The 27,242-nt window shown below is 47.1% G+C and overlaps 1 protein-coding gene and 1 long non-coding RNA gene across 3 annotated transcripts; one reads left to right on the forward strand and one right to left on the reverse strand.

Moving 5' to 3' along the window:
• The first annotated feature begins 4,756 nt into the window (after positions 1–4,756).
• LOC133341003 (alpha-N-acetylgalactosaminide alpha-2,6-sialyltransferase 2-like) lies at positions 4,757–21,866 on the forward strand. The gene is made up of 9 exons (XM_061549586.1): positions 4,757–4,919; positions 8,394–8,688; positions 11,764–11,932; positions 12,844–13,033; positions 15,428–15,566; positions 16,995–17,098; positions 17,197–17,280; positions 19,221–19,320; positions 20,482–21,866. The coding sequence occupies exons 1-9, from the start codon at positions 4,807–4,809 to the stop codon at positions 20,662–20,664; spliced, it is 1,377 nt and encodes a 458-aa protein (XP_061405570.1). The 5' UTR covers positions 4,757–4,806; the 3' UTR covers positions 20,665–21,866.
• LOC133341004 (uncharacterized) lies at positions 4,915–10,082 on the reverse strand. 2 transcript variants are annotated; one of them, XR_009754956.1, is made up of 3 exons: positions 9,959–10,082; positions 9,463–9,650; positions 4,915–8,610 (listed from the first exon to the last, which is right to left on the reverse strand). It is a non-coding gene; the product is annotated as an uncharacterized LOC133341004 (long non-coding RNA). The 2 variants fall into 2 exon arrangements; XR_009754955.1 differs by having other exon boundaries at positions 4,915–8,613.
• Positions 21,867–27,242: the final 5,376 nt, after the last annotated feature.

Here is a 27,242-nt window from a genome sequence, read left to right on the forward strand (position 1 = left end):
CACCAGCTGTGCCCCCTACTGTGGTAGAAGCGCCACAAAGCAGCACGGTAGAAACACCAAAATAAAACATTTTATTGGCAAAGACACCCACATCGGCTAACGCCACGCCCAATTTACTTCCATATATTGGGGGTAAATCTGTGATGAGTGATTTGGTCGGGCGTACGATTTCATTGTATTACAGCGCCCCTCCACGCCAGATCTTCCACTCTGCACCTCCTCCCCTTCGCAATCATCCTGCTCATTGCCCACCTCGGTGTCAAGCCACGGCAGCTGCTGCTCTGCATCGACATCAGCCCCCCCCCCCCCCCGTGTTACCAACGCGGTGGTGTCCACAACACGGAGGTTTGGACCGGCGAGTGGTGGTGGTGCTCGGCTTTGGGAGGGGGTGGAACTCGCCCCCCATTGTTCTTCTTGGTTCTTTCGGTAAAGTCACGTAGAAGGGAAGTAATATTATTATTTTATTACTTCCCTTCTACGTGACTTTACCGAAAGAACCAAGAAGATGAATCCCTGCAGTCACGAAAGCTTTAAATCAAAATTCGCCCCCCATTGTTTGAAACCGTCGTCCTCTGTGTTGCAACCCTCAATCACGACACCTCCTGTGCTTGCTATGACGAGTGCTGCCCTGACGAGGTTTGCTCTTGCTGTGATTGTAGCCGCTGTTGCAGATGATATTCCTTAACATGTTTTACTTGGATTTTAATGATAATTTTGCGTAAAGTGTTACGATTCGTATTATGCAAATGCTCAATTTGATCATATGTACTGTGAGTAACATAATACTTGAGGAATATTACTAAAGTCTCAACAGCTTTGTTAGTAAATTATGAATTGCGTTGCAATCGCGCCCCACAGCAAGATGAACCTGGGTTCGATTCCAGACTCGGGTACCTTTCTGTGTGGAGTGTGTGTGGAGTGTGTGTGTGGAGTTTGTGTGTGTGTGGAGTGTGTGTGTGTGTGGAGTGTGTGTGTGTGGAGTGTGTGTGTGGAGTTTGTGTGTGTGTGTGGAGTGTGTGTGTGGAGTGTGTGTGTGGAGTTTGTGTGTGTGTGGAGTGTGTGTGTGTGGAGTGTGTGTGTGGAGTTTGTGTGTGTGTGTGGAGTGTGTGTGTGGAGTGTGTGTGTGGAGTTTGTGTGTGTGTGGAGTTTGTGTGTGTGTGGAGTGTGTGTTTGTGGAGTGTGTGGTGTGGCGTTTGTGTGTTGTTGTGGAGTGTGTGTGTGGAGTGTGTGTGTGGAGTTTGTGTGTGTGTGGAGTGGTGTGTGTGGAGTGTGTGTGTGGAGTTTGTGTGTGTGTGTGGAGTGTGTGTGTGGAGTTTGTGTGTGTGTGGAGTGTGTGTGTGGAGTTTGTGTGTGTGTGTGGAGTGTGTGTGTGGAGTTTGGTGTGTGTGGAGTGTGTGTGTGTGGAGTGTGTGTGTGGAGTTTGTGTGGTGGTGTGTGTGGTAGTGTGGTGTGGAGTGTGTGTGTGGAGTGTGTGTGTGGAGTGTGGTGTGGAGTGTGTGAGTGGAGTGTGTGTGGAGTGTGTGAGTGGTATGATGTGTGTGGAGTGTGTGTATGTGGAGTGTGTGTGGAGTGTGTGTGTTGAGTTGTGTGTGAGGTGTGTGTGGAGTTTGTGTGTGGAGTGTGTGTGTGGAGTGTGTGTGTGGAGTGTGTGTGTGGAGTGTGTGTGGAGTGTGTGAGTGGAGTGTGTGTGGAGTTTGTGTGTGGAGTGTGTGAGTGGAGTGTGTGTATGTGGAGTGTGTGTGGAGTGTGTGTGTGGAGTGTGTGTGTGGAGTGTGTGTGTGGAGTGTGTGTGTGGAGTGTGTGTATGTGGAGGGTGTGTATGTGGAGTGTGTGTATGTGGAGTGTGTGTATGTGGAGTGTGTGTGGAGTGTGTGTGTGGAGTGTGTGTGTGGAGTGTGTGTGTGGAGTGTGTGTATGTGGAGGGTGTGTATGTGGAGTGTGTGTATGTGGAGTGTGTGTATGTGGAGTGTGTGTATGTGGAGGTGTGTATGTGGAGTGTGTGTATGTGGAGTGTGTGTATGTGGAGTGTGTGTATGTGGAGTGTGTGTATGTGGAGTGTGTGTATGTGGAGTGTGTGTATGTGGAGTGTGTGTATGTGGAGTGTGTGTATGTGGAGTGTGTGTATGTGGAGTGTGTGTATGTGGAGTGTGTGTATGTGGAGTGTGTGTATGTGGAGTGTGTGTATGTGGAGTGTGTGTATGTGGAGTGTGTGTATGGAGTGTGTGTATGTGGAGTGTGTGTGCTCCTTCTACTCTGCAGTGTGTGAACCCGGCGACCCGAGTTCGATATCCGCTCATGGCCAGTATTAGTGACGATTATCCGAATCGGTGATGGGCCTCTCCTAGGTCGACTCAGCCTCAAACAAGAACCTGGTGCGATGTGTAAACATCGCCATTGGGGAGACAAAGGCGGTCGGGCGAAGTGCTGGCCACCCACCCCTTCGTGTGCCTTGCCGGCTTTCATAGGTGCTCGCTAACAGCACTTGCCCCAAAAGTTTGTTCAGGCTACACGGGGGATCTTTGTATTTGCGTGCGTGTGAGTTTGGAGTTGCGTGTGTGAGTGTGGAGTTGTGTGTGTGTGAGTGTGGAGTTGTGTGTGTGTGAGTGTGGAGTTGCGTGTGTGTGAGTGTGGAGTTGTGTGTGTGTGAGAGTGGAGTTGTGTGTGTGAGTGTGGAGTTGTGTGTGTGTGAGAGTGGAGTTGTGTGTGTGTGAGTGTGGAGTTGTGTGTGTGAGTGTGGAGTTGCGTGTGTGAGTGTGGAGTTGCGTGTTCTCCCCCTGTTCCGCATGGAGTTTCCTCCGGGTTCTTCGGGTTCTTCCCGTGGCTCAGCACGCGCACACGCAGCGTGTGGCTGGGATTGTTCCAAGCCACATGCCGCGTGCCGAACGAGTACCGGCAAATGACTGACACCCAGGTTCACACGAACCCAGAAACACCGCCCACGAATGCGAAAACTTGTCAGTACCCGCCTGAAAAAAAAAGTGCCGAGACTCAGTAAAACAACGAAACACTTCTACGTAGTGCACAATCATTATTGGCGTCGTTGTGGAGATATAGTTGACACAAATAAAGATAACAATAAGAGTTGTAACGCGCCGCTGCACGGCATTCTCTGAATCTCGAAGACAGCGACGCAGAGGCGCGAGGAGGAACCACAAACAGGCGGAAAGGCAGCAGCCAGGCGATTGCCCAAGCTCTGCCATCTTCTTGATATGAAGATGTTTTCAGCTAATTGACGAGCGTTTATACACGTGGGAGGAAACTGGAGTTAATATTGTTGGAGGAAACCGACGCTTGCGAGAGGGCAACGCTCTTCAGGTGGAGATGAGTTTGCCTTAGCGCCGTCTCCTGGCGAGCCATAGTATGGCTCCTCCTGAACGCCGACGGCATTGAGAGCTTCACAGCACGCGAGGTACACTCCACCACCACCACGCAGTGCTGCCTGACAGAGACACCCGTGGTGCACACCACCACCACCACGCCCTGCTGCCTGACAGAGACACGCGAGGTGCACTCCACCACCACCACGCACTGCTGCTGCCTGACAGAGACACGCGAGGTGCACTCCACCACCACCACCACCACGCTCTGCTGCCTGACAGAGACACGCGAGGTGCACTCCACCACCACCACCACCACGCACTGCTGCCTGACAGAGACACGCGAGGTGCACTCCACCACCACCACCACCACGCTCTGCTGCTGCCTGACAGAGACACGCGAGGTGCACTCCACCACCACCACCACCACGCTCTGCTGCCTGACAGAGACACGCGAGGTGCACTCCACCACCACCACCACTACGCTCTGCTGCCTGACAGAGACACGAGTGGTACACACCACCACCACGCACTGCTGCTGCCTGACAGAGACACGCGAGGTGCACTCCACCACCACCACCACGCACTGCTGCCTGACAGAGACACGAGTGGTGCACTCCACCACCACCACCACCACGCACTGCTGCTGCCTGACAGAGACACGCGAGGTGCACGCCACCACCACCACCAGGCACTGCTGCCTGACAGAGACACGAGTGGTACACACCACCACCACGCACTGCTGCTGCCTGACAGAGACACGCGAGGTGCACACCACCACCACCACCACCACGCAGTGCTGCCTGACAGAGACACGAGTGGTGCACACCACCACCACCACCACCACGCGCTGCTGCTGCTGCTGGCTGACGCATGAGCAGACAAGTCGCCTCCTCCACAAATCCGTCGATCCACATCCACGTCAAACATCGAGGCACACTCCACACATCCCCTCAGCCACACGGCCTCCTGGGAGTGCAAATCTCATCAGCATTGCTTCAATACAAGCACAACTTTGGCCCGATTTTGACATTCGGTGTCTGATCAGCAGTCAGGCTTGCTTGAATAAATTCTGGAGAACGGACAGATTTTGTTTCGTGGCTTGTTACGCTTTAGAAAACTTTCAAATAAAGATGCTAAAAGGTGTAATGTCACGAAAATATGGATGTTACTTTTCACTGGAACATTTTATTCCACAAGCGATGCAATGTTAAGTAACATTGCCGTCATATATTGGGTTACATAATCTCCTGACAAACACTGACACGCCAAATGATTCCTTCAAAAGTCATCACCCGTGAGCACCTTTGAAAGCTTCGTCTTGCTGACATCACGATTTTTTTAAGTTTACACCCATTTTTTGTCACGCATATATATGAGATGGCCCACGGTGCTTGCAATATTCCATCAGACTGCTGCCGCTGCGCGTGTGTCGTTCTTGTTTGGCACATGCCTCGTGAGGTTTGATAAGGAGAATATTTTGACAACGATGCGTTACAGGTCGATCGAAAAGATATTTGCCTTCATTGTGCTGCTTTCGAGTGGCGTGTACATTTACAATGTCAGGGTGTTCAGCAGACGCTGCGATGCAGGAATTCTCAGGTACGTGGGAGTGGCGTGTACATTTACAATGTCAGGGTCTTAAACAAACGCTGCCATGCAGGAATACTCAGGTTCGTGAGATGTTCTCGGTTCCTGCCGTGGTTATATTCAAATGCTGTCATCCAAGAGATGCATTCATCGCTTGTTGATCGATCATTAATACTGACATTGTGAATTCTAGTCCTTACATTATAACCGTAGCCTTTGAAATACGTAACTCTTTTTCCCTGTATTTAAAAATCTAAATATGTTATTCTGATCTTAGCGAAATTTAAATAGCACCTTAATCAATGCGCTTTGCAGAGAAATAACAACGACACAACACATCACTGTAATAATCTTGATTTGAAGCTTTCGTTAATGCAGGAATCCAAACTATTTGGTTCTTTTGGTAAAGTCACGTGGGTAGAAAATAAATAAAATCACGACGTTTCGATCGCAACACAAGCGGCCGTCATCAGGTGGAACAGATACAGCAGCAGGAGAACTGCTGGTCAGCAGAACTGATTTATTTTATTTTATACCTACGTGACTTTACCGAAAGAACCAAAGAGTATGGTATAGCACTGTAATGGATGAGATGAGGGGGATAGAATAGATGAGAGAAAGCAATGGGGTCGAATCTGTGAAGCGTGAATTCGGTAAAAAATTAAATTGATGACAGTAAAGGATGACAAATGGATTGAATAACAGCTGTCGTGAAGACTGTAGAGTCACAGCTGATGCGTCATTGCTCTCATGTCCACGTGTACGTCGTGGTGATGGTTTGAGCACTGCACTGGCGCGGTTTCTACAATCACCGCTGTCGCAAACTGATCTGCAACACTTTCCAAACTCGTGAGCGTGCACACAAAGTATTGACATGAATGTTTTACATGCGGTACTGTATATGGACACCAGGTGCATTTGCACTGTTTGAGCGTGTTTTTGTGTGCAGTTTGTGTAATTTTTGTCTAATCCCAAATCAGTCACAAGTCGACTGAAGCCACTGGGAGGAGGCACCGCTTTGGTCGCTCGCTGTCTAAATGAACTCGCAAGCCAGAAACTCGCTTTCTTTCTGCCTTCACCGACGAATCGTCTCAAGGAATGTAGAGCTTCAACCGGCGACAATTTTTGATAACGAAGTTGCTGACATTGCTGCGGGGCTGAACTCCGAAACATCCGTAGAATCAATATGTGTGATGTGGTCAAATAAAAGGAGTAATAATAATGAACAACCGCTGGAGGAAGTGAGTGGAAGTTGTCTAGTAATTGACTCTTGCCGTACGATCGCGTCTGCATGACGGCAGAGGACTCGACTCCCTCCAGTGCCACTGGTTTCTGCTCAGGCTCCGGGACAAAACTGGTTTCTGCTCAGGCTCCGGGACAAAAGTGGTTTCTGCCATCGCAAAGCTAAAAGGTGTCCGTGACGTAGCTATGAAAGTCCATATCCTTTATTTAGGAACGTATTCTGCCCGTCATAATTTGAACATATACATTTTCTATCCACTGCTGGATAGATATTCACTTAATTCTAGATTTGAAGCTTTCGTGACTGCAAGGATTCATACTCTTAGGTTTTTTCGGTAAAGTCACGTAGGTAAAAAATTCACTTGATGATGTGGTAGAAGCAATGTTCTACGAGGAGTGGAATTTACACCCTCGAGCTTGCAGGGCTGCGTGCATTGCTCCACGTCCACTGCGCTTCCTCTCAAGCTGTCGTTTGTCATACATTTATTTATTTTTATCCCACAAAGGTAAGCCATTTGGGTGTGTGTCTTTGCTAAACTTTGCATTCAGGGGCCCATGGTTAGCCAAAGGAACGCTCATATTCTTTGGTTCTTTCGGTAAAGTCACGTAGTTAGAAATAAAATAAAATAAAACAAATCACGACGTTTCCATCGCAACACAAGGGGTCGTCATCAGGAAAAGGAGTCAGCCTCTAAAGGCAAATTGTTTATCAAGGTTTGGGGATGGGCGTAGCCCAAGTGTATCAACAACACCAGAAGCACGGGCGGTGCACGAGTGACAATGCAGCAACATGCCAATGAAGCAGCAATGGCAAACGCTGGGGATGCGGGGAGAAATTAACTCGGAAAAATAGACTAGTACCCGGCATATATGATGGAACAACCATAAACAGTTAAGGTTTTACCTGGTTAATAACATCCTTCCAATGATTGCTCAATTTGATCCATCTTCTCGATTGAAGTGATGTCTATGTTTATATATCTGGATGGCTTCATGAACAAACCTTTGGTAGTAGCCCGAAGGTTTGCAGAGTACCTTGGTCTCGGTAAAAAACAATATCATGCGAGCCCACAGCCTTATAACAATGGTCAGCTACGGCAGAGGTATTAGTTCTGCCGTGTTTCACATCTGCCTTGTGTTTGCGAACACGGTCTGAGACATGTCGTTTCATTTCCCAATGTAATTTCCACCGCAGGTACAACTCAGTTTGTAGACTCCCAGGATATTGCATGTCAGGAATGACATCTTTCACAGATGGGATTAGACCACGGATTTTGTGTACTGTATTGAATCGGACCTGGATCTTGTGTTTTTTTAAGATTTTGGAAATCTTTTTGGTAACACCTGCTATGTATGGTAACGTGATGGTTTTGATTGGCTTCTCAGGGGGTTGTTTCTCCATGGTTGGAGAAACAGCTTAGCGAATAATGCGGTCCGAGTACCCATTCATTTTGAGGGCCTGGTGTACGTGTTCCAGTTCACTGGCTAGGTGGTGTTGATCGCAAATGCAGTAGGCCCTATGGTGTAGTGTTTTGATGAGGGAATTCTCTTGTGCTGGATGGTGGTGGGAATCAGGTTTCAGATAGGAATCTGTGTGGGTGGCTTTCCTATAGACAGAGTGTCCCAACGAGCCGTCAGGTCTCTTCTCAAACAAAACATCCAGGAATGGTAGCTTACCATCCTTCTCCACTTCCATGGTGAATTCACCATCCTGCTCCACTTCCATGGTGAATTCACCATCCTTCTCCACTTCCATGGTGGGCCCAGATGTTGTGAGCATGAGATCCCAACTCCTCGTTGAGGCTGGACGCAAGTAGATCCTGAAACAAAGTTGGCCAAATGTCCCAATATAGGATCACAGAGCTTGGGAAATTGTTGGCACCGGTTCTGGGTGCCTTTCAGCTTTGTCTGCGGCTTCCCCCTGTGACTCTGTGAGAAGAAAACTGTCCACGTTACAAACCCGTCAGCGTTTTTGAGATGCAAGTCACGCGAACGACGCAACAAACATAAAAAAAACACAGCTAACCACTAGGAGGGGTAATCTGAGATCATGGCACCAGACCGTGTACCCTAATTGTTACTTTGAAGGCTTTATTTTATATGAAACGTCTGTCAATGTCATCGTCAGACAGGTTCGTTTCAGCCTGGAAGTTGTGGGGTTGCGCAACGCTCCGTCGAGTCGAGACGCATCTGGCCGCTGGAGGCACAGACAACCCCGTGTCTCTTCTCATTGTCGCCTTGCAGGTGCAATTTCGCGCTGTGGCTGAAGGAGAAGACTCTCTTCTACGAACGGATCCAGCGAAGCCACGCGGACGCGATGTCGCTCGACGCCACCGTGGCGACGGCGGCGGCGACGACGGCGGCAGCGACGACGAGGGCGGCGGGGACGGCGAGGGCTGGCGGCTCCCTGCCCTGGGATCCCGACCTCAGGGAGGACGAGATGCTGGCGGCGAAGGAGTGGCTGCTGGCGAAGAAAAAGTACAACATCAGCTTGGACAAGGATGATGATTACTTTCGCGAGAGCAACACGCTGGCGGACGTGAGTCTGGAAGGCTTCGCCTTGACGCGTGGCTTGGCGTGGACGTGGCCGGGGTTGGGGGGGCCCTCGGGTCACCCCCCCCCCCCCGTGTCCTGGAGAACGCACGCTGGGTGGGGTCGTGATTATCTTCGATCGTGAATGTCAGGCACAACTTAAACGTCGGGCAATATAAAAGTTACCACGCGTGATTGCGGTTCATGGGTTTTCCGTCCGTGCCTAGACGAGACACGTGTAGTAGGTTAAATTCAGGCGCATACTGGACTTTGCAGACAACACTATTTATTAGCTAACACAACAGGTAACACTTAGCATAACGACTTAATGTGGTAGCCACCGTGCCTAACTTAGCTAACCCACGGGGGTACTACATCACTGCTGGATGAAGGCCTCCCCCACATGCTGTCGCCATCACTGTCCGCTCCTGCTCGATCACAGTGCATTCTCACTTTTGCACAAGGACTGATGGAATTTACTAAAAAATAAACCACTAATCCATTTTTTATTTTATTTTACCAGGTAAGGCCCACTGAGCTCCAGCTATTTTTCAAAAGCGACCTACTGGCAATCACAAATGATAACTCAACGAAGTGGCTTATCGTGTGGAAATGTATAACAGTAGCAAAATATAGGGTGCTTCACATTGTGTTAAAGACTTATATGGGACTATCGTTTTTAATGGAACAAGAACGGATAATACACCGTAACATGATGTATGTCAAAAGCTTCAAAAAGTCAAAGAGTCTCCACTTTTTCGCCATCATTGTCAACGCGTACCTGGAATCTTCTCCAGGTGGTTTCCAGAGCCCGGAGGCTCGTGTCTTGTGGTCTTGTTGCCAATTCTCGGAAGTGTTCACATTGTTAGTTGAAGGCCTCTGTACTGTCTAAACAGCCAAGTACATCGCTGTCGACGGTGGACTTCCTGACAGGGAAATTAGCTCCTTTTCCATCCTCAGATTTGTAGCCTGGTAACAAAACATCGCGAATAGCAATTATGATAGATGGTTGCACAGCTGTAAACTACACTCAAACAAGTAGCCAAAGTAATGAGTTGTGTTGGTGCTGACATCTACTGCTTGCTGTGTCGTGGTTATTGCGCTGCACTGCATACCCGGCAAGCCGAGTTTGAATCATGCTCACGGTCAACACCAGTGACAATTATATGAACCGGTCCTGGGCCTCTGCTAGGTCAACCCAGCCTCAAATGAATACCCGGTGCAGTGTGTAAAACATCGCCACGAGAGAGATGAAAGCGGCCGGGCGTGGGGCTTACCTCATCGTGTGCCCTGCCGGCCTCCATATGTGTCTATTATAGCACTTGCCCCAACGGCTTGTGAAGGCTTCACGGGGAACCTTTGTCGTTGTACATACACACACACGAATAGCCACACGTTCTTTTGAGCTGGTGGTCTGGATAAGGCCGAGAGCTCTTATATACGAACATGTGTAGAATACTTAGAAGTTGAGCAAACATTCCCCTGAAGCATCTATAAAGTGTGCATTCTTCTCCTGCGCGTTTGTCAGTGATTTCTGCTGAGTTAGTCGACAAGCGGCACACAAGTACGGGTGTCCCTCGAGCTGAATTACACCCAGGCTAATCGTCAGCACTTATGTCCATATATCACTGATGTTCACCTTTCCATGACACAACAACATGTGAGCTACACGCAAGGAAGGTTTCTGTGAAGGTTAAGAAGAGCCGCACATTATTAATAGTGAACGTGATTTACAACGCGCGCACGTGTTGCCTATTGGACGCGATGTACCATCGACAACTCGGAGCCAGCTATCAATGTCGCTCGTACGCCGCCCTGCACAGGCGAGAGCCGCAGCCCTTGCGAGCCTTGAGCTGCTTCTTGAAGGTGGACAGCGCTCGGATGCTGCACACGGCGCGGTTCAGAGTGATACCGATGTGGTGTTGATGCACCGTAACACGTGCAGGTTATGCACGAATTATTTGACTTTCATTGATCTCGCTCAACGTGTTAAGTATTGACACATTCTACACTTGCCACATGGGGAATTGTGGCCTCGGTAGACTTTAAATTCAACGTCACCTTGATCCTGTGCTCAGCTAAACTAATGGTCGAGTAAAAACATCTTTCTACATTTTATTATTTTCATTTAATAAAATGTGAAACTTTTAATGCACCCAAGTTCAGCAGTCTTTGAAGACGAAGTGTGAGATTGTGATTGAGGGGGGTCCGGGCTCTTATCGTTTATGGGGCCTATATTTGTGTAAATTCCATCCCTGGACGGGTTTAGCTACCTCCTGTGCACGACGATGGCACGGTTATTCACCGCTCGGTTACTTCACTTCTCGTTTTTGAACGCAATCTACAGGAGTGTAACCGGGAGCAACACACACACAGCGATGCTGTGGATTTAATTGCCACATTATCTCTAGGATTGGCCACAGAGCTTCAGAAAAACTCAACGCATATGTCAATAACACCGTGTGGCCTTAAAATAAATAACGTATATAATAGGTGACATTTCAGGTAATGGCCCACTCCTCGTCATAGCATAAACTCTTATAGGCCAGAGAGACAGAACGGATAATAAGAGTTGGAGACGACACAAAACACCAAGGGACCTGATGAGAATTATATTTAAAAAACAATTCAGATGACCAGTTTTTAAATTGTCACGTGAAGAGTTAAACTTATAGTAGATTTGGGTAACAGACAAACCTTTTCATAATCAAAAAGTATTACAAGTAAATAAACGTATATCTAAAGTAAAATAAAAAAATGTTTCCGGCACTTTGGCGCAATCTGCACAACAGTGAATTGCTGTGCTACACTTGCATCTTTACCATTGTAAAGCACGATATCAATATTGTATGTATATTTTGGAGGCCACTTGGTAAGGCCCCTAAGCCCCTGCGTTAATATGGCCCCGTGCTAGGCTTCAATGCAACAGAGGATTTCAGCTTTTGAAGCCAGAGAGAGAGAGAAAACAATGCTTCGGATTATCCCGTCCTCAAGAGTCACGGGGACTTTGCTATTTGTGCTCTGTGTTCTGACTCGGCGTCACCTCACAGCGTTGTGTCCAATCCTCCTCCCTTGTGCTCAGAACTGCTCCGCGAGTCTGCGCAGGGTGGTGGGCAGGAAGCCACTCCTGCAAGGTATGTTTGACTTCAACATACCGGTCCTGCTGCGCAAGGGACACTTCAGCCCAGAGGAGTTTGATCGCCTTTCAAAGTACCGCACTCCGTACGGCTGGAAGGGAATGAACAGGACTGGTACGTTAGTTGTTCGTTCGTTCATTCTATTCAATTAATTTATGTTCTTTCATGATGATAGTGAAAATATTTTACAGCCCTTTGTACATCTGGCAGGGTAAATTGATCCTTCCAGGTGGCAGGGCGGCGGCGACGCAGTGGTAACACTTGTGCCTCTCACAGCAAGAAGGGCCTGGTGTCAATTCCCCACTCGGGTGCTTTTCCATGTGGAGTTTGAATGTTCTCCCCCTTGTTCCGCACGGGTTTCCTCTGGGTTCTCCAGCCATGTAATAATACAGGTAGGAACAACAGTTCCACACTGCCCACCAGGGAGTATTTGTCTGTCGTGCATAGCCCCTCCCAAACATGTACACTCCCGGATTGGTTGAAGTGCGTCACGTGACCGCGAGCTTTCTGTCGTGCACGAATGCGCTGTCCAACCAAGTTCCTACCTGCCCACTCCGAAGGAACGTGTTTCGCTTCGCACCTGCCCGTGTGCTGGTATAATCACTCAATTTTCGAGGAAGACATCCTCGGATGAATTCTGTTCCGTGGCTGCCACTCCATTATTATTCTCGGGAATCTGTCAATATTCTTCGTAGCCGTGTTGCGTCCTGCCCACTCACATTTCTTAACAATATCAATGATGCCATTAACCTGCGTGCGCTCTGTAATCCATGTAACTCTGTCTCTCAACTTCATTCCAAGCCTGCATCTCTCCGTGCTTCTGTGTGCACTTTCTAATTTTTGTTCCATTTCGTTTTGATAACGACCACGATTCTGAACCAGATGTCATAACTACACTTCTGCACGTGACAATACATGGTAATTATGAGCTTGGTAGGTGTGTCATTGAAGCGAGCTAATCTTGTATAAAAGTGACGGCTTCTGGTTTTAGTATTTTTTCTTTTGCTTTCGGGTTAAATGTGCAGATGTTGAAGACGCCGTGGACGTGCTGAGCCACCCGGAGTGCCGGGAGATGTTTCCCCACCGTCTGCCTGATGGCGGCGGCGGAGGACGCGACGCCGAGAAGTGCGTCCGCTGCGCCGTTGTCGGGAACGGAGGGATCCTCAATGGGTCCATGATGGGAGAGGAAATCGATTCCCACGACTACGTGTTCAGGCAAGGCCCCCTGCAGATCCATTGAATTGCCCGAGGTTTAACCTCGAATCGCCGTGTTTTCAGTTCTACATCGAACACATTTCGAGCCCATTTTTGTCGTCAGAGAGCGGTGGCACGAGTGTGGTTAGCGCACTGCATTAAGACTATGGACCCAGTCACATGAGTTCGATTCCTGGCCACGGCGAACATCGCTTCGTGGCGAGTGATATCTGAACCGGTCCAGGGCATACCGCGCCGCCCCCCCTCTCGCCTTCCCGCACTGACCAGCGTGGCGAAGTATCGTCCGGGTGGCTCAGTGGCAGAGCGAGCGGCTCGCAATGAGGGCTCGCAATGGGGGCTCGCAATGGGGGCTCGCTATGGGGGAGGTTGCGAGTTCAAAATGCTGATTGAGGTTGACTCAGACCATCATCCCTCCGGGGTGGATCAGATCTGTACCACTTTGTGGGAAAGTCAACAGAGGTTGTCTTGTCAAGTTACCCCCCCCCCACGCCACCCATTATGTGAATGTCAACTTGCACGACTGGCCTAGCATGGCTGTAAGCAGGAGATGAGCACCAATGCCTCAATGCTTATTTGGGGCGGGAGTCAAACTCTGACTCTTGTCTCTGTCACAAGAAATGGTTTTCAGCAATATTTCAGTGGCTTGCAAGATGAGGTTCGGTTGCTCTCCACGCTGCACCTGTCTCGTACTTTCCTGGAATTCAGATTCATTGGATCGCTTGGGCAGGCGTCCTTCAACGTCAAGGCTGCGAATAATGGAGGGGAGGGGGGGGCGTAAATGCCAAGTCCGGAGGTGAAATATTTGAAAACCTGTACAACTGATTTTCTACTGGCGTGTCAGCACATTGCTGACCGTGTTAGTGACACAAGTATGCAATCTGAAGTTCATGTACACATTCAAGGTGGTGAGCGGCACATCAGTGTTGTCGCCCACAGCGCTTTTAACGAAGTCACCAGAGTTCGAATAATGGTCGAGGCTAGCATCATGTGCAGGTGGTATCTGAACCAGGCCTGTGGTGTCGAGGAGTCAACGGAGTGAACTGAGAAGGGAGAGATCGGGAGGTGTGAATCCGCGGAGGATATTATAGAGACGGAGAGTGCGATCTTGAAGTTGATCCGGATTGGATTGGGTGCCGACGGATGGATTGGAGCAGCGGGTGGGGTGGTGGCGTTGTTCATGTGCGGAGGTGAGAAGTCTCGTAGCGGCGTTTTGGACAACGTGGAGTTTGAGGGATCCGTCGTGGCTGTAGAGGGGACAGCGTCGAAGTCGGGGAGCCGTGCCAAGCGGGCACCTACGAGGCTCGCAGCGGCAGCTGGGGTAAGGGAATGTTGGACACGGGGGACATTGCGCAGATGGAGGTCAGAGTTTCTGCAGAGCTGAAGTAAAAGTAAATAAATAACGTGCTCCTCTGCCTGTGCTCTAGCGGGCGGCGTTCACTAGAACATGGCAACATCATTCTATCACAGCCTCTAGAACACGATCCAGGTCTTCAGTGCGGCGCCAGAAACGACACGAACTTTGCATCGCAACTGCTCGCAATGGCGAAGAGCAACCTGATCCCTGTACGGAGTCTTCGGAGCGAGCCGTTCCCTCTCCCTCCCCAAGGAATTGAGGGGGGGGGGGGGTCAGGTGGTTCAGGTGTAATTTGTTGAACCAATTGAAGCACTCGTGAGAGCAGAGTCGCCTCGTGTGCATCTGGGTCACCGACATCACAAAAGCAATGACGTCAAATAAAGAACTGTACACCAGTGAAGCAAATATGAAGTGGGTCAAAAGCAACGAGATATAAAAAACGTGCACGAACCGTGAATCGATGTTAAATTAATTTCCTGTAACGAAATTTGCCTTGGACAAATTTTATGTAAAAAAAGTTTTGCTGGCTGGCTGGAGGAAGGTAGGGTGGGAGAGACAGCCACATCCAAATGACGTGCAGCCTGCTCGTTCTCATGAATACGGAATACTTTACAGCCTTTGGTAACTTGATATCGGATTTGTTGACCATACTTCACCATGCGAGTCGGTGTGCGCGAGGTTGGTGACGTGGGGCGTGTAGTACCAGTTCAGGTCACACTCACAGCTGACTCCCTTTGAGTTGCCCAACTCGCAACAGCCCGGCTCGTCACAAGTTGAGAGGAGCAGGGGAAGCTACCCGGGACGTCTTGTGAGGCTGCCTTGTGTCCTATCGGTGGAGTGCATTCCAACCAAGAAGAGTTGTTGTTTTAACGATACTTAAACTCGCCTAATGTAACTCAAGACATATATATATATATTAACATTTCTAAATAACAATATTGGTAGATAGAATACCTACACCCAAGTAGGTTACAAGATATAAGTAATGATTACACAAATGCCTGACATCATGTGACCTTTTGTGATCTTTTGGCCACCAGGGTAAACGGGGCGATCACGGCGGGCTTCGAGCGAGATGTTGGCAATCGGACATCCTTCTACTTTTTTTCAACCAATACCATGAAGAATTCCATGAGAGCATACAGAAAATTTGGGTTCATGCACCCTCCCTGGTCTAAGGTGAGATCCACCACAGCCACTCTGACCTTCTGGTGAGCTGGCTCAGCGAACACAATCAGGTGACAATTTCAGAATCCTAGTTTTTGGGTTGACTCGGCCCATAATTCCTCTGAGGTCGATAAAACTAATACTATTTTGTGAGGAAGTCAAGAATGTTGGTTCTATTGATATATTTTCCCCCGTCATAGGAATGTGGAATTTCCACCACTGGCTCCAGGCTGTGAACAGGAGATGAGCACCGCATCAATGCTTATTTGAGCAGTAAGAGACCACTTTCATCATCATCGCTAAACTGCAGATGACGGTGTTCATTAAAGCCCTGACCTTTTGTGATGTTTTCTAAAATGTGGTAAATGGTGCGGTAACAACCGGCTTTGACTGTGAAGTTAGCAACAGGAATGTTTACACTTCTAGTCATGAGCCTTATTCGTACGGACGACATGTCACTCACAATCATAAACATCACCACGTCACCCCAATACTCCAATCCCACCACTGGCTCCCAATCCAATCCAAAATAAAATAAAATAAATCACACTCAACGTCCCCTAGATCCTCCACTGACTCACCTCTGCAAACCTCTCATCTCATGTTCCTCTTGTCCGTACACTCTCCGTTCCAAACCAAGGCTTCTATTGAAGCCCCCAGTTAACCCTCACTTGCTGCAGGGAATACATTTGTTAACGTTGATTTATGTTCGTGCAATTTATTTTATTTTGAATGCGATGACAGCACCGTCGTTTTTGCACCAATTGATATTGACTTCATTGCTGTTCTTTATTGTATTTGTTTTGTTTTTGTCATGTTGGTGACCCAGGTGACTCTTGCAAATTAAAGTCTATCCTGGTCTCTTGAGTTCTCACCGGGTTGCACGAAATGAACTTGAGACTTGGTTCTGACCTTTTCAAAGGTCTTTACTACGTGCATGATCTAAAGGTTATTTCACTGTCAAAGATGACACCCAGGTATTTTGGATTGGGCTAAAGTTTACTTATTGGCCACAGAAAGTGACGTTTGTTTGGCTATTTAGAGATATGTATGTGTTTGTTGAGGTGGTGCGCTGCGACTGGCACCGTTGTTCTGTGGGAATGGGGGGTACCGTTTCCTTTAGGGGTGAAGAGACTCCCCCATCGCCTTGGAATCAGCGGTGAGAGGATGGTGCTGATGGTAGCGCCGTTCGCGGTTGTTCACACGGTGATCACGGACGAGCTCAGCGACCCATCACCCTTGAACTCAATCCTCTGTGCCTGGCACAAGAGCGGGTAGCGACCACCGATGAAAGCCAGATTCAACGTGAGCACTACGTTTGTCACCCGTGAGGGTGACGCGAAACGTCGGACGTTGTGTGGCACAACCGGAAGAGCGCAGCGGAGAGCTGCAACTCGCACCTGCGACAAACGAAGCTTTCCCTTCTACTTTGCGTTTCAGGAAACTCGATACGTATTCGTTCCTTGCGGCCACCAGGACTACTACATGGTGACCGCTGCCTCCCGACGTGCCGTGGTCAATAAAGGGCCGGATAAAAAGGACAAGTACGTGCTTGCGCGTTCGCAAATACTCGCATCAGTCCAGTGTTTGTCCATCATTTGATGGCGTTCTAAAAGTGTCAATTAAACAAGTTGTTTTTCAGACCCTGGAATTATTTTGGAAATGAAGATGTCGACAGGAAATTCAAAATGCTGCATCCGGATTTCTTGCGATACCTGAAAAATAAGTATGTTTTATTTATTTTGCGATTGCAGTCACAGTAAAACATAGCACATAGGATCATTGGCCGAAACGTCACAAATCTTATTTATATACATACCTATTTTATTCAGGCTGTTTTGTTTACGAATATTTGTTGTTGTTTATTGTCTGCGTACACCACTGGCAACTCGGCAGCAGCACCGCCAAATAATTTATTGAATCAAAACCGTTGTTTCTTAAGTATCTTTATTTAAGTTAGAAGAACTCCTCTTCTCCGTAGCAATGTGTGTGTGGGGGGGGGGGGGGGGGGGGTTAGTGGAACCTATTATCTGTGGGGCTATCCGTGAAACGGTTGTGGTGCACAGCGGGGTTGTGGATAACCGAACAATCTGACAATCACCCAAATCATCTGACGATCTGATGATCTGACGATCTGACGATCTGGGTGATTTGCTGCGTGGCTTCTCTCACACAAACACAACGCGGCGAGTTAATGGGCCCTGTTCTTCAGTGGCTGGGAGAATTCGCAGGTGATGGTGGATGATGGCATGGCAAGTGATGGTGGATGATGACAGGTGATGGTGGATGATGGCATGGCAAGTGATGGTGGATGATGACAGGTGATGGTGGATGATTGCAGGTGATTGTGGATGATTGCAGGTCATGGTGGATGATGGCAGGTGATGGTGGATGATGGCAGGTGATGGTGGATGATGGCATGGCAAGTGATGGTGGATGATTGCAGGTGATGGTGGATGATGGCAGGTGATGGTGGATGATTGCAGGTGATGGTGGATGATGGCAGGTGATGGTGGATGATGGCATGACAGGTGATGGTGGATGACGGCATGACAGGTGATGGTGGATGATGGCAGGTGATGGTGGATGATGGCAGGTGATGGTGGATGATGGCAGGTGATGGTGGATGATGGCAGGTGATGGTGGATGATGGCATGACAGGTGATGGTGGATGACGGCATGACAGGTGATGGTGGATGATGGCAGGTGATGGTGGATGATGGCAGGTGATGGTGGATGATGGCAGGTGATGGTGGATGATTGCAGGTGATGGTGGATGATTGCAGGTGATGGTGGATGATGGCAGGTGATGGTGGATGATGGCAGGTGATGGTGGATGATGGCAGGTGATGGTGGATGATGGCAGGTGATGGTGGATGATGGCAGGTGATGGTGGATGACGGCATGACAGGTGATGGTGGATGACGGCATGACAGGTGATGGTGGATGATGGCAGGTGATGGTGGATGATGGCAGGTGATGGTGGATGATGGCAGGTGATGGTGGATGATGGCAGGTGATGGTGGATGATGGCAGGTGATGGTGGATGATTGCAGGTGATGGTGGATGATTGCAGGTGATGGTGGATGACGGCATGACAGGTGATGGTGGATGATGGCATGACAGGTGATGATGGATGACGGCCTGACAGGTGATGGTGGATGATGGCATGACAGGTGATGGTGGATGATTGCAGGTGATGGTGGATGACGGCATGACAGGTGATGGTGGATGACGGCATGACAGGTGATGGTGGATGATGGCATGACGAGAGCCCAAGGAGAACTGGGAGCCAGTCATGGACCCCGCTGCTGCTGCCCATAATAAGAATTGCGGATATCTGTAACAATACATTTTTTGACACAGTGTACCTTGTAAAAGGCAATTTTAAACACATTCATGTTAGTTTAATACGTAGGCTTTCGCGACCAATATCATCCATTATCATCCATTCATGTTATTAAATAATATGTACATTTTGCATATTGACTGAATGTATTATAACATTGGATTAAATATTGACTTAAAGCTTTCGTGACTGCAGGAATTGATACTCTTTGGGTCTCTCGGTAAAGTCCCGTACATTGTATTATTACAAAACCTAAAGTGCTTTTTGGAATCTTTTGAGCACAAACTCTGCCATGTCTGCATTTTTCCCCCTTTCAGTTTTTTGCCTTCGACACGTCTTCAAACGAAGTTTAAAGACCTCTATAGGCCAAGCACAGGCGCCATAGCCCTGCTCACAGCTCTGCACACCTGTGACCAGGTAATGTGCCTCTTGTCCCTGACACCTCGCATACAGACAAATGATCACTGACTGCAGGATTACATTTCCTCTGCGGGCTGCTCCGTTAATGAGCACCAAGCACTGAAAATATAATAGACTTGGATGTGGCCCAATTAGTCGATTGAGTTGGTTAATTAGCTAAAAGTTGGAAGCAATTTCTTATGTTTGTAAACAATTACTTGTGTCCCATTAAATACGGTGACAGCCCGAAATATTGCCAACCTGCTGCCAGGAAACTCCCTCCGAGCCGCGCTCGGAGTGACACGGCTCACCTGCCAGTGACGTCACTAAGCCCCGCCCACCACCTCCCATCCGGCGGCACACTTGGGAACAGAGGCCACACTTTTTTCCCAACTATTTTTGTATCCATGATGGGCCGAGTAATAAAGCCGATAATCGGAAATTGAGTGGTTAAACAATCAGCTCTAAAATATAATAATGCCACAACTACCCACGAAAACTTCGCTGAGGCTCAAGATTCTTTTCAGAAAGCCTCTGCTAAATGGAAATATTTTGACAATCCCGGAGACAAATCAAGCATACGAGGGGAAGACACTCAGCAATGCCATATCTTAGCTACCTCGCCCTCACACCGACAACGCCTGACATTCCTTGTGGGTTACCCGTCGTAAGGACTAGCCTTGCTTAGCTTCCGAGATCCGATGAAGTAGGGTGCATTTAATGTCGTGTGTTCCTAGTTAAAGGTAGATCACATTGTATTCTTATTGCAGATGCATCCTGTAAGGATTTGCTTATAGGATATGGAGATGGATAAAACAGAATATTAGTAACACATAAATAAGCAAACAAGTCGCCTCCTCCCCATACTTGTCTCTCCACATTAAACATAAAAAAATATGTTACACAACCAATCAGCCATGCAGCATTTCAAAAGTAGTTTTTCCAGTAGCATTGGTTTAATGCACAAACTCTGGATCAGCTTTTACATGCAGTGTCTCATCAGCAAGAGTCAGGCACGCTTGAAGCAATGCTGTTGAACAGCCAGGTATTTACAGGCAAGAGCCCTCTCTGTTAGATACGGGTCCTACTTCGACACGAGACTATGTAATAGACGATTGATTTGTGTTACATTAGTTTGGATGTCCCATTTCATTTCATTTTTCTCATCCCGATGGGCAGGTTTCCGCCTATGGGTTCATAACCAGCACCTACAAGCACTTCCCCGACCATTACTATGACCAAAAGCAGAAGCTCGTTTTCTATGCCAACCATGACCTCAACTTTGAGAGGATGCTTTGGAAGATGCTCCGGAAATCACAAGTCATGACCCTTTTTCAAGGAAAACCTCCAAAGAAATTATAGTAGATTTTTTTTAATTCTAGATTTGAAGCTTTCGTGACTGCAATGATTCATACTCTTTGTTTTTTTTCGGTAAAGTCACGTAGGTAAAAAAATAAATAAAATGTTTTTTGTTTTCATTTATTTTATTTTTACCTAGATTTTTTAAGACGTAGTTTTATGGTGTAATGGCTATATTGAATTCATATTTTTATTGTCGTAGTCCAATAAATATTGTGGCAAAACGATCACGATATTGGAGTGACCTTCCTGCTTTAATTTCGCTGGGCCTTCGTGCTCGGCCTGTGCGTGTTTGGTATGAAATGTACTTTGAGTTATTCGAAACACGACCTCATCAGCCCAGGTGATGAGGTTGTGTGTGGCGATTGTTGGTTACACAACACACCACTTTCATCAGATCGCGTGGTCGGTAAATACTCAGGTGACAGGGAAAGGGCGATCGTGTCATCCACATGGATGATACGGACTTCAGAGTAGATGATGCGACAAATGTCAATAGGATTATAGAATGATTGAGTTGTGATTATTTTACATGTACCATCAGCTTTGCCGAAGGTTGTTTTGCAATTGTGACTAATCGTGGTTGCCTCTTGAGGTCTCGCCTCGTTAAACAAAAACTCTTCGCAACAGGACTCTCTCACACACACAGCCAAACCACATAACCACAGGCACACGTCCCGTGCACAGACAGGCCTGCTGTTCAGGCACGTGTTGTGGCAAGCACATAATAAGAATTGAATGCCCAGTAGCCTCTGTGGAAATGCACGTTTGCACATTTTAAGATCTTACGATGGTGCAAAATAATACGACAGGTGAAACTTGAATTCGCTTGCGACGCAAATCGTTGCCCCGCGGGTTGCACGAGGCGCCGTCTCTGTCGCCAGCTCCCTGTTGTGCATTTCTCTGTCTCAAATAGAGATTCAGTTCGTTTCTACTCTTGAACTTATACATGTTTCACAGATATACAGTGCAGTTCTGTGTTCCAAAAAAATCCGAGTGTAATGCTTTCAGTTTGATTGACCAATTTGCTGACAAATTGTTGGCACATATTTAATATACATATTAAAACAATATTCGCATTAATCTAGATTCCTTAACACGATTGTGTTTGTTTTCGCTTCAGCAGTCACATTTTTATCAATAATTCATGACAACAGAGGAAGTAAAAACCTGCTTGAATGTTGTCATAGCAAATCTCTGACTACATATTTTTGACCTAGGAGAGAATAAAGCAGATTTTGATCCTAATTGCCTTCTGATGTTCTCCATGGCCAGCAATTAAAACTCATGTTCCTGGCTGGGCAGACCAGCAGTGTATCATTGCACCACTCAATGCACACACACACAGACACACACACAGACACACACTGATGCACACACAGACACACACTGATGCATACATACACATACTAGCGTACGGTGATTCATTGGTGGTCACATTTTTGTGGCAACTGTGTCCGGGTGGCAGGAATGTATTTGTACGGAGATCTGGTACCGCTGTTGCTGTGTGGAGCGTCATTACAGTATTTTGGAGAGTTTAGAAAGAGCGAGGCTGACCGAGTGATATGTCCGACAAGGAACGCTCGTGAAGAGTGACGCTCGAATTTAAATCAAAACGCGAAGTTCACGGTGCACGGCACAGGAACTGGATTCGCGAGATTACATTTTCCCTCATGGCCCGTGGGCCGATTTATTTAAATTTCAAGATGATGAGGTACGATCGTGGAAATGTATGAGTGTTTGTGTGATTGATGTGTACTTAATGTGTAATTGATGTGTACTTGCTGTGTAATTGATGTGTAGTTTGTGTGTACTTAATTTGTGCCGAGGCTTTTTTTTTGCACATCCTGCGATTGTTGGCAGCGTGTTGCTTATTCTTTGGTTCTTTCGGTAAAGCCACGTCGATAGAAAATGTATAATAAAAATTAAGTGAATAAAAAGAATAAACAATAATACCGTCGCCTGGTTATTAAGCTGGGTGAGTGTACTGGCAGTCTATAATGTAGACTGTAGCCTGCTTATTAAGCTGAATGAGTGTACTGGCAGTCTATAATGTAGACTGTAGCCTGGTTATTAAGCTGGGTGAGCGTACTGGCAATCTATAATGTAGACTGTCTCCTGGTTCTTAATCGGAGTGAGTGTACTGGCGGTCTATAATGTAGACTGTAGCCTGGTTATTAGACTGGGTGAGTGTACTGGCAGTCTATAATGTAGACTGTAGCCTGGTTATTAGGCTGGGTGAGTGTACTGGCAGTCTATATGTAGACTGTAGCCTGGTTATTAAGCTGGGTGAGTGTACTGGCAGTCTATAATGTAGACTGTAGACTGGTTATTAAGCTGGGTGAGTGTACTGGCAGTCTATAATGTAGACTGTAGCAATGGTTATTAAGCTGGGCGAGTGTACTGGCAGTCTATAATGTAGACTGTAGTAATGATTATTAAGCTGGGTGAGTGTACTGACAGTCTGAAATGTAGACTGTAGCCTGGTTATTAAGCTGGTGAGTGTACTGGCGGTCTATAATGTAGACTGTAGCCTGGTTATTAGACTGGGTGAGTGTACTGGCAGACTATAATGTAGACTGTAGCCTGGTTATTAGGCTGGGTGAGTGTACTGGCAGTCTATAATGTAGACTGTAGCCTGGTTATTAAGCTGGGTGAGTGTACTGGCAGTCTATAATGTAGACTGTAGACTGGTTATTAAGCTGGGTGAGTGTACTGGCAGTCTATAATGTAGACTGTAGCAATGGTTATTAAGCTGGGCGAGTGTACTGGCAGTCTATAATGTAGACTGTAGTATGATTATTAAGGCTGGGTGAGTGTACTGACAGTCTGAAATGTAGACTGTAGCCTACTTATTAAGCTGGGTGAGTGTACTGGCAATCTATATGTAGACTGTAGCCTGGTTCTTAAGCTGGGTGAGTGTACTGGCAGTCTACAATGTAGACTGTAGCCTGGTTACTAAGCTGGGTGAGTGTACTGGCAGTCTATAATGTAGACTGTAGACTGGTTATTAAGCTCGGTGAGTGTACTGGCAGTCTATAATGTAGACTGTAGCAATGGTTAACCTCGGCGAGTGTACTGGCAGTCTATAATGTAGACTGTAGCCTGAAAAATAAAAAAAATAAACAAACAAACAAAAAGCCACAGCGTTTTCGATCACAACACAAGCGGTCGTCGTCAGGAAAAGGGGGGTTAGCCTCTAAAGGCAAACTGCTTATAAAGTGTCCTCAGCAGCACCAGCAGCAGCAGCACCAGGGCAGGGGCAGCAATGCCAATGCAGGAGACAACACCGGCAGTGGGTCTACACCAATCAAAGGGCCGCCAGGCAATCCTGCAACCCCGCTCCACACCCCCACAACTGCTGACGGTGGAGGTTGAGTGACAAGAAAACACAAGCCAAGTCATGACCCAAAGTTGTTGATGACATCTTTGCTGAGTTGAGACCATCCTCTTTGTTGAAATTGTGTCTGTGTCTGTAGATATGGATGGCTTTCATGACGAATCTTTGTTGATAGCCAGTAGGCTTGCAAAGTACCGTGTGTGTTGCTTGTTATTGAGTGTTTATCCTCTGATGCGTCGGAACGCTCATTAACTGCTGTTCTAACTACGTTATACGGCACTTAAAGAAGATCCCGGAAATTCAATCAGATATCGATTGGACCAGGATTACATCTTTAAAATAATATTTTCAAGGTTTTGTCTGTATCCTAAATGTAACTATGGTATTAAATCAAAACGTGACATATTGCCTCTTTTTCAAGGTGGACCTGGATTACAACTGATATGAAATTCATCCATACTCATAAAAAATATATGTATTTAAACACGAGTGTGATACAGTCCTCATTCTCATCACTACCATTTCCAAAATATTCTTGGGGGATGTTCATCAAACTGGCGGGCAATGATAGGTTCTCACGGAGATCATACTAATACTCCCTACTCCTTGGTCTTCATGGGAAACACATCACACATGGGGGGGGGGGGGGTATCCACAACAGCAACAACAACAGCAACAACAACAGCAAACATTGTTGGCGTCTCACCAGCAGCTGTTTTTTATGCCACGAGACTGGTTCCACTGGCTTCGATGACGCTTTAAAAAATTAAAATACTGTACTGTATTTGAACGTATTGCTTTGGACTCGGGTTTTCCCAGATGCTCATCCCACGTGGTTCAGCAAACATACCGCAGGCATTCATCAGCATAGATATCTGAGGTCGCTGGTCAGTTCCCTGACCACGTGTGTTCTGGATCGGCTATTCTTACCTTAGATGTTTGTCTTCTAGGCCTTTCCAGTTTGTGATACCGATTGCTGATTGTGATATTAGATTCGTTACATCACGGTCACTCCTAATTCAGAGAATGGAAGGGTCGTGGTTGTCCATAGTTGAATGTGTGGCTTCAAAAGATGCACAAAATGGAATCGCTGATAACATCTGGGCACTTCTGACAGGATTTATAAAACCGTCAAGAAACTCCGTGTCGCGGGTATTTTTATTTGCTTACATCTAAGAAGCTTTCGAACCTGTTGAGGCATATATGTGATCTCCACGTGTTACTTCTGTCTGTGCTGTACTTTATTCTTGCTGTTGGTGCTGGAAAACCTGAAAGAAAAAGATCGTATATTTCTAAACAAATGGTCCAGAGAATGTTTAAAAGGGTGTGGATAAAAACAAGTGAATTGACAATAACATATCCTGTATTGTGAGAACATGCCCCAGGGTCTGGAAAGTTATTGCCAAAAAACTGCAACTTGGATCACTACCTGTAAGATCTTCACTCAAAACTGCTCTCGAGGAGTTGTACACCCCTAGCTGCCACTGCTATTCAGTGGCCTGAAATCAAAATGTATCACTCCGGATGGCCGCTGCAAAGTATGATCTTGTGTTTTGATTATAGTGTGCTGATCTTTAAAGGTGCATTGGAAATGTTTGATGCTCCTGCTGTTATCGAGTGACTCATGCTGCCAGCTATGGCTGCAAAGTTTGGTCGTATATGTAATGTAGATCGTTTATTGTTACATTTGAATCACAGAACCTATGATCACTGTTACATTGTTTTTATCGCTTCATTTTGGTGATTTCAAAAACTTTTTGGTTTAGCCATGTTTGTTTGTTGTAGTACTGAGTTAGCCTGATAACTTTAATCTAAATTGTCTTATGGTTGTTATTGTTTGACTTGCATCCTACCGGGATTTTTGCACACAGCGTTGATATACGGTGCTTCTTCGGAAGACTTTGCTGTTTTTTTCCTGGATTTTTCTGTTGCGCGTAGTCACTTTAAGATGTTTCTTGTTCATGTTTTTGTTTGTTGCGGTTGCACCCGATTCAAGAGCCGCATGGCTCACAGGGCTATACCTAATAAATGAAACTGAAAACTGAATCGCTGTGACACTGATTTACGGACAGACTGATTCGTGCGTTCGAACTAGGACCCATATCTAACAGGGGGCCCTTGCCTATGACATCCGGCAGTTCACCAGCATTGGTTGACCAAAGCCTGACGCTGCTGATGAGAGTGTTGCTTGCGATTAACCAATGCTGCTGAATGTGTGTAGTCCCAAGAAGGCCGTGTGTCTGTTGAAGTAAAAATAAACAGTCAGGTGCCCGATTCATGAGTTGAACCTCCACACTCCCTGCTATGAGGCTTGAGTGCTACCAGCATCGCAGTCTGCCAAAACCAGGGAACGACATTTCATCACCATAAAATATTTCGACCAATCTCCCTCCATAACATCACTTACAAACTCTACGAACGTTTTATCCTGCAACGAATGTCACGCCTGGTAGATCCCAAACTCATGCGATACCAAGCGGGCTTCAGATCCGGTCGATTTTGTGCAGGCCAACTACTAAACCTCACACAGCACATCGAAGATGGCCTCCAAAATACATTCATCACCGGCACAGCATTTGTTGATCTATCTGCTGTATTTTACACTGTTCAACATCGCATCTTGATCCACAAACTGTACCTCATGACTGGCGACCGAGATCTGAGCCAGGCCCCCGAGAGAACAGACGCTTCTACGTGGAACTAAACGGGCAGAGAAGTAGATGGCGTACCCAACAGAAAGGCTTTCCACAAAGGCAGCGTGCTCGCCCCACTTTTAGTCAATATCTACACCAACGATCAGCCACTTCCTACTCAATGTCAGCAGTTCCCATGAAGGCGATTTTTGTATCACCACACAGCAGAGGAATTTCCAGGACCGAGAATATCCTGAAGAGAGCGCTGGACGAGATGTCAAGATACTCCCTAAATAATCATCTCAATCCCAACACGAATAAAACCCAAATCTGTGCCTTCCACCTGAGAAACTGAGATGCAGAACGACACCTGAATGTCACCTGGGGTGACCAGGGCCTCGAACACCAGAGTCACCAAGTGTACCTCGGGGTAACACTGGATGCTATACTCGGCGACAAAAATCACACTTTAATACCAAGGCCAAGATCAACACCAAAACAACATTCTGCGAAAGCTCTCTAATTCAAAGTGGGGATCACATCCATCCCGCTACGCACCGCCAGCTCAGCACTTTGTTTTTCTGTGGCTGAATATGCATGCTCCACCT

This window comes from Lethenteron reissneri, chromosome 10 (genome assembly GCF_015708825.2).
Source record: "Lethenteron reissneri isolate LAM-NWPU_2019-01 chromosome 10, ASM1570882v1, whole genome shotgun sequence".
Classification (NCBI taxonomy): Eukaryota; Metazoa; Chordata; class Hyperoartia; order Petromyzontiformes; family Petromyzontidae; genus Lethenteron; species Lethenteron reissneri.